The sequence below is a fragment of the Osmerus mordax genome, chromosome 13 (genome assembly GCF_038355195.1).
Source record: "Osmerus mordax isolate fOsmMor3 chromosome 13, fOsmMor3.pri, whole genome shotgun sequence".
NCBI classification, from domain to species: Eukaryota; Metazoa; Chordata; class Actinopteri; order Osmeriformes; family Osmeridae; genus Osmerus; species Osmerus mordax.
The window spans coordinates 8944936-8959190 of record NC_090062.1 but is presented as its reverse complement, the minus strand read 5'-3'; the positions used below and the strand labels follow the sequence as shown (position 1 = coordinate 8959190).

General features: G+C 44.1%; 1 protein-coding gene across 1 annotated transcript in view; it reads right to left on the bottom strand.

Annotated features, from left to right (window-relative positions):
- The window catches only part of neo1a (neogenin 1a), a 113829-nt gene that overhangs the window by 33468 nt on the left and 66106 nt on the right, over nucleotides 1-14255 (bottom strand). Inside the window, exons 5-7 of the mRNA XM_067249025.1 lie at nucleotides 8043-8179; nucleotides 1142-1296; nucleotides 800-920 (exon numbers count right to left, since the gene is read on the bottom strand). Coding sequence (XP_067105126.1) covers nucleotides 800-920; nucleotides 1142-1296; nucleotides 8043-8179 — 413 coding nt within the window. The remainder of the gene's footprint in view (nucleotides 1-799; nucleotides 921-1141; nucleotides 1297-8042; nucleotides 8180-14255) is intronic.

The following is a 14255-nucleotide window of genomic DNA, read 5'->3' as shown; positions in this document are numbered from 1 at the left end:
AAAAGGTCCCCTTTGATAGTGTGAGATGAAAGACTGTGCTCTCCAATGTCCTGCTTTGGGCAGGAAAGGATGCAAGAACAGCTGTGTCACTGATTCATTTATCCTCATTACCACACATTTTCTTTATGGTATTTTGGGTACAGTGTATAGAGCATAACTTGTCAAGTGTACAATATAACCACAATATATAACAAGAATATGAAACTTTAATATTGTTTACTTTTATTTGAGTCTATTTTTGGTTGCTAAATGTATTTTATCATCTTGCTTTCTGTCTCTGGCTCTCTCTCTTTCTTGATCTTTCTCTCTGTGTGCGAGTTGTTTCATGATTCTTTCAGGCTCTTTGATTGTCACTATACATGATAGCTTTGTTGTGCTGTTGTATGAGGCACTTGGTGTTCTGCTCCTGTCTCTCAGTGTGAAGACGCACTATGCAAATAGAGTGTTCACTACACAAGTTGTTCCAATGTTGGTTCCTATTAACATGACTAGAGTTCAAATCCAGGACACCGGCACTCTCAAACTGTCAGCTTACTGTACCGAACTACAGCCTCAGTACCATCAGGGGTCGATTTTGTCTTTGGGTAGGGGATTATAATGTCACTTAAAGTATCCCTACTTTGAACTTTGGAGCTGTGGAATTGACTGTGCATTCAGGCAATCAAACAAAAAATCTATTTAAACAGGCAAAATGCTATTAGTTTATATTGATATAGTTTATATCAAAACTAAACTACTATTAGAAATAAGTCTTCCCCCCGAAACCCTCCAAAGCCCTCAGTTCCTCCTCCAAACGTACCGTGTTCCAGGATGATCAGCTGGGCGCTGGACTGCACGTTCCCTGCATCGTTTTCCGCCAGGCACTGATAGAAGCCCTCGTCTGACTTGACCAGCCCCAGCACCTGCAGGTGCTGCTCCTCCTGCAGTCACAGAGGGAGGGAGGAGGAGAGAGGCAATGTTGGTCAATATTGTCATAAACTGAGCAAGACTATCGCCGGAAGCTAAATCCGTTTAGTGTCTTGCTCAACACCTCGTTTTGAATCTGTCCATTTGCAGGAAGTCTCTTATTGATGAATCAGAACACCATCTATAGCATGTTACACCTTACTTCAAGTATCTCTCAAAAAACGTATAAACGTACAATGATTTTGAAATAGTCGCTGGGTATGACGGCATCTCCGTTCTTCACCCACTTCACAGTGGTAGCTGGCGAGCCTGTGACCTCACACTCGAAGATGATGTCCATGGACTCGCGGGCGTAGATGTTGGCTGGCCGCTTCAGGAACTGGGGGGGGACTGTGGAGACAAAAGGGACAAGCGTTCATGGATGCACCTGGAACAAGCGGAGACAGGCAATGTGGAGTGTGTAGTTTGCTCACGCTATGTGTAAAACCAATAACGGGAGATGTTTTCGAACCCAAACAACATATCCTTTGACATATGGTTCATTTAACTGAGAAATAACTACATCTTTGCATACTGTGCAGTTAAACCATTTTCCATTAGAAAGTTATACTTGGCTGTTCTGTTAGAGAGAACTATTCTGAATGCTTCAAGAACCAAACTAAGTGACGGAAATTATCAGTGAGGAATGGAAGATCACCGAACAGAAAAACAGTAAAAGCCCACAATCTGGTAGAGAAGAGCCAAGCATGCTGACTCGTGAACTTTTATCCAGCAGTTCTGAAATCAAAGCAGGCATGTGAAACCACAGTCATGCCATCTCTGGCTGAAGAACAAATCAGACATTTACATCCTGCTCGTTTCAATCCCAGGAACAGCAAATGAATCGCATTACAGAATAACTTATTGGTCATTTTCAAAAAACTTTTTCTGTTCAGTGAACCTTTCTGTAGACAGCGAATGGTCGGAAAAATATCACCGACCCAATCGAGCAGAAAATGACAAATGACAAAAAGTATCTAGAGAAATATGAACTCAAAGGAAAATAACTGTACTTCTCCTGAAACAGTCTTTGTTTCTCATTTCCTAACTCGCCACTTCCCCACAGGTGAATATAACAAGCATGTAAGTACAGTCTTGGTTAAACATCAGAGGACAGACTCTGCCCTCTGCTCAGTAATGAAGCTGGATGGATATTTGATCTAGGGACCAGATAAAGAACATCATCAATCTCTCCAATAACAAGGTCAAACAGAGCACAGGGCCCTGGCCTGCTCCTCTGACTGTAATTGAAGAACTGTGTGTGTGTGTGTGTGTGCGCACGCGTTTGCAATAAACTGGATGTTAGGGGGGGTAGTATGTATGTGTGTGTGTACATGTGTGTACAAACACACGTACAAGAGTTTGTCTCTCCATGTGTGTCTGCTTGTTCTGATAAAGACAGGATCCAAATGACTGAATGAACCCACTGCTGTCTGCAAGTCAAGCGTGTCTATCGGCCTTCGTGGCTCTCCGTCAGGAAACTATGAGCATCCTGTGAACGGGCGGGGCTGGATGCTGACACTGGATATGCCCAGTGGATATAAGGTTTGTTTACTGCCTTGTCTATGTGCAAGACTAGTGTCGCTCCTAGTGCCCCAGCAATCGGAGGCCATTTCTGTAACATGATAACGTGGTCATTCAGCTGATGGGCTTGTCCAAAGTGAATTACAGCTTCCGATCTCTTTTCTCTGTTCTGCTGTGGCTGCTGACTCCTGGGACAGTGGCTGTGTGCGGTAAATGAGGATGTTAATGGTGTTGGAAAGTGTGTCTGTCAACTCCCTGTGAGTGCTCCCCTTGCCAGCTCTCTGTATGCATGTCACAGTCTCTGCCAACTAGGACAAGCGCGGGCTGTGTGTGCAGTGTACACTGTGTGATATTCCAGACAGTTTATGGTAAGTGTGCATGTGTGCATGTGAGTACGTTTGAAATGTGAAGGATTTTGTCCTTATATCTGTGTGTGTGTGTGTGAGAGAGACAGAGAAAAAGGGACAGAGTGAGAAACAGGCACAAAGAGAAAGGTACAGTAAGAGAAACAAAGAAACAGGAAATAGACAGATCGACAGGCAGTGTGTTTTTGAGGGAACGTCCAGCATGGTCTATTCCTAAGGAGTGGGTTATGTGGTGTGTTCAATTGTGCTCCTTTGTTTGTGTGGCTAGTGTGGTAGTGGGAGTGTGTGTGTCTGACAGGATGGTGCTGAGCATTTGATTATGGTTCTGTGCTGTATGTTTATGAATGTGAGTCTGTGTGTGTGTGTGTGTGTGTGTGTGTGTGAGAGAGAGAGACAGAGACAGAGAGAGAGAGAGAAAGAGCAAGAAAGAGCGAGAAAGAGAGACAGAAAGAGAAGGGCCCCCTGGTGAGGATTTCTGGGGTTTCTGGTGACAGACCCCATGGGTGATTGGGGCCCTGCGGTGCTCGTTATCTTTGTGCAGAGACTTAACTTCACCATCCCCCCTCACCACACACACACACACACACTTTCTACCTCACTCCTTCCATCCATCCCTCCCTCAATCCATTTCCGTCCATTCTCTCTCCCTCAATATTCGCCGTCCCTGAGCTGACATGCACCATTTCCCCTAAATGGAGTTCAGACATTTGGAACCTATTTGACTGAGCAATGAGCACAAAAATGTCTAAATATACCAATAAAGCTTATGGGGGACTGGGAACTGTCAGAGGAGTCTTGTGTGGGTGTGGGTGTGTGCATGTGTCTGCGTACAAGGATTTATGATGTTTAGTTAAAGTTTGCAGAGGAGGACTGGTATTCACATAGAAGAAACAATCCTTTCTGTTAGAATAGTGTCCAGTCTGCGCAGAGAGGGAGTTGCACATATTCTGTGAGGAGGGTAGACACACACACACACAGTATGTAGTTAAACCTCAGCTCGAGTTCTCAGGCCTCCACTAGATGTGGAGAACTCAACAACAAATGCAACAACGCGTACAAAATATAATATGGTTGCACATTGGAACTTCAAAAGCATTTGAGATTGACATTTGTCAATAGTCTGTAAATGTTTCCAAACACATGTACTGTGTTGTTATTCATGAACACTGATATACATGAACGCCTCTGTAGAAAGCACTGTACTAGGGAGTAGTGGCTACAGTATCCCAAATGAACCGGGACATCATTATAATGCCTGATAAATAACTGTGTGATATCTCCGAAAAGGAAAACGTACCATTACACATGGACAATAAAGATGACTACTCCACTCAGCCTTAATTCCATTCCAGAACCATCTATTTCCCTCCTTTAATCCTTTTCAGCCCAGGTCCATAATCATTAATAACACACTTATAAACTCTCAGAAAGTCGCAGTCCCGTGCCGAACACAGAGAGGCACTCAGACAACAAACACACTCGTCTCTAGATCCCAGAACAGTAGTAAATGGATGCTGCTTCAAAGTAAGAGCCTCTTAAGATACCAGTCAGAAAGAGAGGGAGAGAAGGAAAGCGAGATAGGGGGAATGAAAGAGGAGGAGAGGCAAAGAGAGAGAGAGGGGAAGAGAGACTGCCTCAATCCTCACATGGGGTTCAAATTATATCTTATGCTTGTAGATTAGTAAAATAGGCTTTTTTGCCAGCCTCCAACTCCACTGTATGGTATTTAGGAGGAACAAGTCAAGGTCAAGCATCTTAAGACAACTCAATGGCTTCCCTATAGGATATTCTTGTGTTTTTCGGGTTGGGGACGGCTGTGCACATATGTGATGAAGCGGAAGCGACGTAGGTTAGGAAAGCAATAAAACTTGGAAATATGAACTGGGTTAATGCAATTTGTTAGAGATTACAGTCCTCATAACTTCTTTAGAAAACCTCCTAGCTCAATTAAAGAAGCTCTTAGGTTCTTAATATAGGCTCTTAATATAGGCAACATAATATTGCAAAAATGAATAGATTGATCAAACGCGCCATCAAATGTTTGGCCCATACTTTCTCTTAATTACAGTGAACTGTATAAAAAAATACTAGCAACATCAACAATATTATAGAGAAAATAAACAGTATCTAGGCCAACAGCTGCCATTATTCTAGACTTGATAAAGTAGAGAGAAAGCCCAAACACAAAAAATACACAAAGTTCCTTTTCATTGCTTTGACCAGAGTAATTTGTCATCGAGCTAGCTTTATGAGGTTAACAATAACTGGCCTAGCACCCCGGACGGCCTGTGTTCCCCCCCGGGCTAGCGAAGCCAGGCTTGGGCCAATTACTGCTCCTGCTCCTCTCACGATAACAGCTTTCTTCTTAATCTCCAACCCGCCAAATAAACGTTCCAGAATATGGGAGCGGTTGTGAAAAGATGCTTGTTTGAGAATGCTCTTCCTAGACGTTGAGCCAATAGCAGCATGATGTCTGGTTTGAACTTGTATATCAGGGCATTGTCAGTCTTGGGACACTTCTGACTACCTTTTGTTGTTTCCAGAATGGCTTTACTCTCCCAGAGGACTTGTAAATACCCATTACAAAAGCTCACTTTCTGATCCACTACATGCTACTGACTGACCACCCCTGTAACATGGTATATATCATGGTAAGTGATGAGCATTAAGTACACTGCAGTATCATCTTCCACCCTCTAGGGGGCACTCTGTTGTTCAAAGAGAATAAAGACGTCACTGCAAGGGCAATGAACTACTAAACAGTTGGGACCCTTCTAACATGTTTCTGCTTCAGGGTTTGAAAACAAGCAAAGGACTCCACCAGCCCCTATGGACACTGCTTTAATGCTTTTAGGTTTCACAAAGGCCACATAAATAAGTTAGAAGTTAGTTGGATACAAGGTCCAATCAGACAACTAAGACTACAACAAAGCCTACCTCATGTGAAATAAAGTGTAACTATATAGTACAGCCTACTTACTACAATTGTGTTACTCTATCCTACATAGTAATGCATATGTCCTGGGTGTTTGGTGAAGCTCTATGGTGGTTCATGTAATCTTGATGTTGCCGAGCTTTTAGTACCTTGGGGTTTCATTATAACATGGGCAAAAACTGTGACAAATCATCATACATTCCTAAGATTCACTAATTGAATAAACTTGACTTATAAACAATGTACGGTAATTCTATATTCCTTTCCTGAAAAAATAAACAATTTCCTGCCAATCCCTTTCATTTATCCACTTAGCCCAGAGCGGTTCAAGAACAAAACAAAATCTAATCCAAGGCATGACATGCCAAGGGCCAAAACTAACATGGCTGGAAAACAATGTGCAAAAACGTCAACTCTTAACATGAGACAGCATTAAATGAGGGAGACAGGGGTGGGAGAGTGACAGAGACATGGGTGAGATAGTGAGTGACACTAATCACACTGATGTATGCTCCAGGCACACACACACACCTGCACTCTAAAACCAGATGTGAGAAAGCACTTCCAGAGATTTCCCCCCCATAAGGTTCTACACTTAAAAATACCTCCTGGAAAAATCCTCATTGCGCCTGGTTTATGACTGGTAACAAAAAAAAAGACTAGGTGGAGAGACCAGGAAGACAATGTGTTTCGAAGTGAACACCCACATATACAGCTTTTGGTCCACGGCAGGGACGCTCACACTCATATCCTTATCAAACATTCAAACGCCCACATCCTCTGCTTTTCTCCAATTTACAACTGCTATTTTTGTCGCTTGGGTGGGAAAACAGCACCTGCCTCATTCGGTAAGAGCTGCTATCTTTCCACACATTGCACGCACGCACATACACAGCTAGCTCCAATCTATGCTCAACTCCATTGGGGACTATGAAAGTTCGATGGGAAACAGGCCCTTCCTGTTCATAAGGGGCACACACACATTTGGATAAAGGCCCACAAAAACACACTGTACATATGCAACAACTAAAAGAGATACTGACACACAATCACACTTCTCAACTAGTAGATATGTGAGTGTGTGTAGGGGCCGGGGGCAGGCCCACAGCACTACAACAGTCGTACAGGTTCTCCATGATTAAAACCGCCTGCATCCTCCAGCTTAATGTATTGTCTTGCCAGCCCTAATAAAGGGGGATACGGTGCAGAGTGGCCATGAGGAAGGCGCCCCCCCCCCCCCCCTCCTCACCACCACTTTGTCTCCAAAGAGGGAGGGAGGGGGAGAGAGAGACAGAGGCGGGGGGGGGGATTGTGTGTGTGAAGAAAAGGAAAAGGAGGGATGGAGAGAGAAGAGAGCAGACCGCTCCAAAGATCTGAAACACACTTCTCCTTCTCTGGCAGAAAGGCCTGACTATTGATCTTGGGGAATGGAGAATGGAGAGGGAGAGAGGGAGTGAGAGAGCTGGCTTGTGTGGGTGTGGATATGTGGCAGGAACAGGAAACAGTCATGTTAGTAAGCCCTGCAATATTCCTATTCACCCCAGGTCCAGGTTACCTCATGGGGGGAAACTTCAGACGCTTATATTATAATAATCACATTCTTTGTATGTACTTTTTAAACATACTGTGACATCTGAGCACTAGTAAAGGCTATCATGTTTCTTGAGTTTCAAGTTTCTAAATGACTACACTGTTTTCACAAAACCTAACTATATGTTAATATGTAACTGGATCGTCAGTTTTATTGGGAATGGAAATGAGAGCAAGCTGTAGAGCAAAAGAGAGCATTTTTGTGAGAACACATACTGCCTTGATTGAATCAATATGTTCTGTGTGTGTGTGTGTGTGTGTGTGTGTGTGTGTGTGTGTGTGTGTGTGTGTGTGTGTGTGTGTGCAGATGTGAGTGAGAGTTCACGGACAATAGTGTGAGGATCTGTGTGTATGAACATGTGGAAGATCCAACTGTAGTGCTCACACTAATCCTACTGTCAAAGTGGCCTGTCCCTCTCTAAAGAAATACTGGAGTGAGAGAGGAAAAGGTGATGGTGACAGAGAGACAGAAGCAACAGAGATTTACAGGAAACCTCCATCGTTCTGTGTGTGTGTGTGTGTGTGTATGGATCAATTTATGGATCAATTAATCGATCGTTCTATCCATCTGTCTATCCCACAATAACACGTGCTAATGTGAGACTGTGGATAACCTTGGTCTTGAGAGACCCAGTATGCTGGCGTGTGTGAGCGTGTTAACCCCAGCCTGTCCCGGGTCCTACCCTGCACAGTGAGCCCCGCCTGGGCCTCCAGGGTGTCGTTGGTGTTGTCGGCCATGCAGGTGTAGTCTCCGGCATCCTCCTGCGTCAAGTTGAGGATCTGCAGGCTGCCTCCACCCACCACCTCCAAACGCCCCTCACTGTTTGGTGGAAAAGAGAGTGAAAAGCAAAGAAGATGTTAATAATAAAGTCCATATGACATACTGTTTGTGACCTGCAAGATGCTTCATTTGTTGCAAGATGCTTTGATTGTTTTTTGAAAACGTTAACTTTAAGGGACAGAACCAGATTGGCCGACACGTACACACTCGCTCACTCTGGATGGACGATCTGACAGGATTACCTGGTTTGAGTGGCCTGACATCTAACCCTCCCTGATAGAGACAATGGGGGCGTATAGATCTTTACAGGCCTATTAACTGTATGCTGAATGGTCACTTACAAGACTTAAAATAAAAAGATTTAACATGAGTTTAGTGTCGTAAGATCCGATGTTCTGCCTAGCCAGCGCCAAGGCCCAAAGATGACAATGTACCAGGCTTGGGTCATTGTAAACAGAACAAGCAACTACATCTTGACAGGTTAGGGTTAGGGCGATAACATTTGAAATTGGAGTCTGTAGTCCAAGATGACAAAATGACACTTGAATCTCCTTATGGAGCCGACTCTGTCTGGTTTGTATTGGCCGCCTTTCCCGGTTTTGCCTCCAGCTAACGCTGTGACGTATTTGTGACGTCAACTCTAAAAGGGTCAAAAGGTAAAGAGAAGGCCAGAGACATGTTCAGAAAAAGGAAGGGGAGGGGCCAAAAGGAAGAGGGGCTGCTGTGGAAGAAGAGACCGAGACAGCATACAGAGGGGGAGAGAGAACTGAACTGAAGGAGATGGAGAGAATGCCTGAAAACTGGGCTCAGGATGAGAAGACAGCAAGAGGCATACTGCACAAGCATCTGGATTGAAACCCCTTACATGTCAAATATTCCCTTCATGCCCTATTCCTTTCCCCCCATCTTTGTCTTGCGCTTTTGCAACATACAGCCCCTACCCAGAGTTCATCTGCTTGGCAGAACGGGTCTATATGTTGGAGTGGAGGGGCTGGAGAGGGTCACTGCTGTAGTGACCGGGCTTGTTCCCTGACATCATTATATTTGCCTGTACATTTCTACACGTATTCCCTGCCTGTTTATGAAGCCAAAGTTAATGTTGTCATACATGGCCGATAATGGGTTCAGGAATGGGGACACAAATACCTTGACATGAGATTCTGACATTGAACTAATACTTTTAAAAAGAGCTGAAACAACTTGGCCATCTTACACAATGGTTAAAGAAATAGGCCTAGAAGATAAAACGAAAACAGTCAATGTTTTGCTTTTCACCAAACAGTCAATCCAAAAGTTGTGTGTTGGCCATTCAGACTGGTTAGTCTCTTTACATTAAGCCAACTGGTCAATGTCCTGTACCAAGATGGAACCTAACGTTCTCCTATACTTAACGAGAAAAATAAATAAATACAAAAAAACTATCAGAACATTCTAGAACATATTTCCCCACCACCTTGTGGAAACAAATGAGGCTGAACACATTTATAAGGAATGTCTTTGTAATTTCCCAGGTTCCCAAGGCCGCTTAATTAAAAGGTACACAAGGGACCACAAATACCGTGCCGCTGTTTGCTTTTCTTTATGAACCGGGGACTACTTAACCTCACAAGTATTGGGCTTTTCGAGAAGAAAAAAAACAACAGTAGTAATAAAAACATTTCAGCCGCTGTTCATCTGATAAACAAATCAATGAGGCTCCATTTCAGAGGCCACCTTCCCTGTGGTACGCCTTACCGGCGAGTCTGTCTATTCATAGATGGAGGTATTACAATGCATGTATCAATAATGCCAATATTCTTTCTCGTAATACTAAATGCTGCAGCCGCCCCCCACAACCCCCACCCGCAGTGTTGAAACGCATCTCCAGAATGAGATCTTAGATGCTAATTGCAACAGCTAAAGTGCCTTAGGCATTCAAGTGGAAGATAACTGTATGTGAGGTAAATTTGCTTTACTTTATTTCGTTTGAATGGGTGCGAGCAAAGCAATGGAACTCCGCTACATTGTCGTGGAGATGATACTGTCTTTTGTGCTTTCCATAGTTGTTTCATTGTAATTTCCTTCTGAGTCGCGGTGGCGTCTGCCTCTGAAAGATACGCCATAGTTCTCGCGTTAGCAGCCGACACTTCACCGAGAGAGGCAGGTGAGCGAGGCGCTAATTAAAAATGCATTACACAGTCTTCACCTACAAAGAGCTTTTTAATTAACTTGGAATTTACACTGTCACTTCTCATCCGTTCGCGACGGTGTGAGAAAGCTAAAGTGAGTGCGGTGGACTCCTGAAACGCTATCACAAGCCTGGGGTTCAGGCCTCCAGATGAGGTGTCTGGTGAATGGTGCTAATTGGGACGTCGTGCTTTCTTTAACAGGCGTGGTAGAGGTTCTGTGTTGTAGATTTCAACCGTTGGAATTATTTGGTATGAGAATGCTGTACAAGTGTGAACCATGACTAAATGGATTACATTAGCAGACTGTCGACTGAATGAGATTGTTACAACCTACTACCGAATCAAACTGGTCCAGAGGCCACTGACAAGAGTATGGAGCACTGTTCAAGATCTTCATGTCACACTTTTCAGAGTGGCTCTGTGGCATGGTGATGTCTCTTATGCATTGCACCCACACACACAAAATATGATACACTTTCTTCCAACACATATGGGTATGCAGCATTTTTTATCTGTGTTTGATGGATGCTGTCTGTGTCAAGGAAAGCGGGTTGCTCTAAGCCGGGGAGGGGGGGGGGACAGGGGCGAGGGCAATCATAACGGTCACAACGGACATTCCTTATTAATGGGCAGAGAGAGTGGTGCACTTTCATGGGTCACTATTGCTCACCCTCCCCTTCCTTCTCCGATTCATTCTTTCTCTCACAATGTTCTCCATACCCCTCCCCCCCCCCCTCCCCTCCCGACACACGGACACTACCTGTACCTTCACTCCTCTTGGCTTCTCTGCCTACCTCTTTCTGACCCTGTCTCCCACCTTGTATATTTCACCCAGACTTTCTCAATCTGTCTCTCTCCCAGTCCAATTCCATTGATCCCACCCTCTCGCTTTCTCTCCCTCTCACACTTTATTACTCTCTCCCATTCCAACTCCTTAGTTCTCTCCCTCTTTCTCTCTCTTTTTCTACACTTCCCATTGCTCTCTAGTTCTCCCTATTCATTCCAACTCCATTGCTTTCTTCCGTCTTTCTTTCCTCTCCTGACAGTTTTCCCCTCAGCCAGCCAGAAAGCCTTCCTGTGTAGTGGTGAATGGTAGCTTCTGTGAGGTCCAGGTGTTCTGCTCAAGAATGAAAGCAAACTTCCCTCTCCTCGTCAGGGGTACAATTGAGCCAGTGCCCTGAATTCTGAAACTTTTCAGGAGGGAGAAATGAGAAAGAAGAAAACCTTATTTTCATTTCAGAGCCTTGCAGCCCATGAACGGACCGTTTTCGTTGTCATTTTTGGTGGGGAACTTGTGCGAGCACACAGTAATAAAATAAAATAAATCAAGTGCCATCCAAATTGGATTTGCTGCAACATGACAACAAATATGTTGTGTAAGGGGTTTTCATATCTGGATAGAAGCTTTGTGGGAGAGATACAATAGTAAGTCAAATAAGAATCGATGCAAGAGGCAAAGAAACAAAAACAAGGATGCCTTGGCAAGCCATGTCAAACGAGTCAGCCGTGAAAAACCTTTTTTTTTCCTTCGGCTTGTAATGGTTATCCACAGGGGCACAGAGATGGTAATGACTTGCACATACCTGAGTTTATTCACCCCAGCCACAGCCTGCTAGGGTAACCTGATTGTCTGATTAGCTTTTTATTAAAGTAAAGCTTACAGACCGCAGCATGCGTAATATCCACATATAAGTGGTTTTGAGAATGCTGGGAACAATATGTGTTTGAGTGGGTGTCTTTGTTTTTCTGTGTATGTGAGTGTGTGTGTGTGTGTGTGTGTGTGTGTGTGTGCGTGCGTAGACAGAAAGCCAGGGTCCAGGTGTATCTCAACTGGCTAAAGAAATACACCTTTCTGTGCTTTTATTTTTGCATTCATCTCAACCACCAAGGATAGATGAAAGTAAAACTGGGATTGGTCAATTACAAATTCATAGGCTAGTGGCAACTCAGGGGGTGTACAAGTGTACGGAAGCATGATGGTGGAAGACTAGGAGGGTTTGAATGTTGACACACACCCAGGCACGGTATCTGTAAAAGGTCGACAAGGGCAAGACGAGGAAAGTGGATGCCGCGGGGAGGTGTTAGACAGAGAAAGAGAGCCCAGCGTGTGTTGTGGCAATCCTGAGCGACAGACTTCCAGGAGTTTCTCTGCTCTGGTGGCAGAAAACAAGTATGCCTGTCTGTTCCCTCAGCTCAGACATAATGGAGAAAGTCATTCTGGAGCTAGGGCTTCTGTCACCAGCCATCATGCCAGAAACTGGGGCTTTGGTGGAGAGAGTTTCGTCCTGATGCATTACATGACACGCAAGAGGAGAAGTACATTTGCTAAAAAGGGGATGACTAGAGTTGTGGGGTTGGTTATATTGGAGTAATAATTGTGTTGCAAGTAGGTTATGCCAAGTTTGAAACCACCCAATGTATCTATTGTTTAAACAATGCACGTCCCACGCATTTCCAATTATGTTACCAATGGTCCCATGTACAACAATAATTCATACTTGTACAGTATCCATCCATTTTCTTCTACAAAAATGTGTATTTCTGTTCTGTGTGTGTGTGTGTGGGGGGGGGGCACAGAAGCTAAATGTATGAGCTTAGCAAAAGGTGGACACGCCATTAATCTTGTTGACTGACAATGGAAAAAAATTGAAAAGAAATCCTAGCCCCTTAATATTGATGGCTGGTGTCTCCAAAAGATTACTGTATTGGACTCTGCAGAAAACTTCCAGACAAGATATCTGTATTGTTCCTGCATGTGTTCATGCCACAGAGTGGGTAGAAGGAACAAATGGAAAACAGTGGGGCCTTCAAACCACAATGGAAATAGACAACAAGAAAAACGACACTATGTGTTAGCGACCCGTCTAAACATTAGGTCTATTTATGCAGTAATCATCGTCTGGTGATGCTGCAGTTAGGTAGTAATTTAGGTCAGGGAGTAATCCACAAAGGCAAGTGATATCAGCAATTGTTCCCAATTACATAAGTGGGTAGCTGGGACTGCAAAGCACACCGTTTTTGTATAGCCAGCAATAGCCTATTGAACATCTACTGAAGCTTACTGAATACCTAAAGACAGTGGGAGCAAACAAACAGCACAAGGGGACAGCTTTGTCATCACGTGGCTGCTGGTACGAGGCCTCCTGATCAGGCTTGTTGCCCCTTAAAGATGTCATGTCATGGTTTCCCATGGCGAGTGGTCATTTGCTTTAGCGTGATGGAGGGTGATGCCCATAAAATGGGCATTTCTTGAGGGGTTAGGGCGTCAGGACAGAAATGCAGGGAACACACCGAGGATATAAGGGTCTGATGGTGCGATAGGAGTAGGAGGAGGGTATGCTACAGGGGTCATTGCTACTGAGACATAGCTCCTGCCAGCTCCCTGCCAACCAGATGTAAGGACTTTCCAAGGCCAATGGGAAAGGGAGGGGTGGGTGAAAGAGGGAAAATAATAAGAGGGAAAAAAAGGGGGGAGAGGAGGAAAAAAAGAGATACAAGCAAAGCCAGTGAGCCAAGAAGGGAGAGTCTTACCCCATTATAGTCCCACTGCAAACACATTTCCCCCACCGCACCCTATTCATACATAAGCAAATATAATAAAAGCAATCATATTTAAATGAGGGAGTGAGACAAAGAGGAGAAGAGACAGCTTTGAGACTTCGGAGTCTTGATTTACATGCAATGTCAATTTTCCCGTCGCCTCTAGCTATACATAATTCATCGGCTTTATTGACTACCGGAGAATTCTATTAGGTGATAGAGTGATACTCGCAGAAGAACAAAAGCCAGTGCTTGCTTTCATAATGACCAAAGTTATACGTGAAGAACCAAATTGCAGAGGGTTGAAATAAAAAAGATTATGCATGTGAGACGGTCGCAACCAATCGACACAGGATTTATATTCAATGTGCGTCTCGCTACAGTTATTGCCATTGCTGTGGAATAAA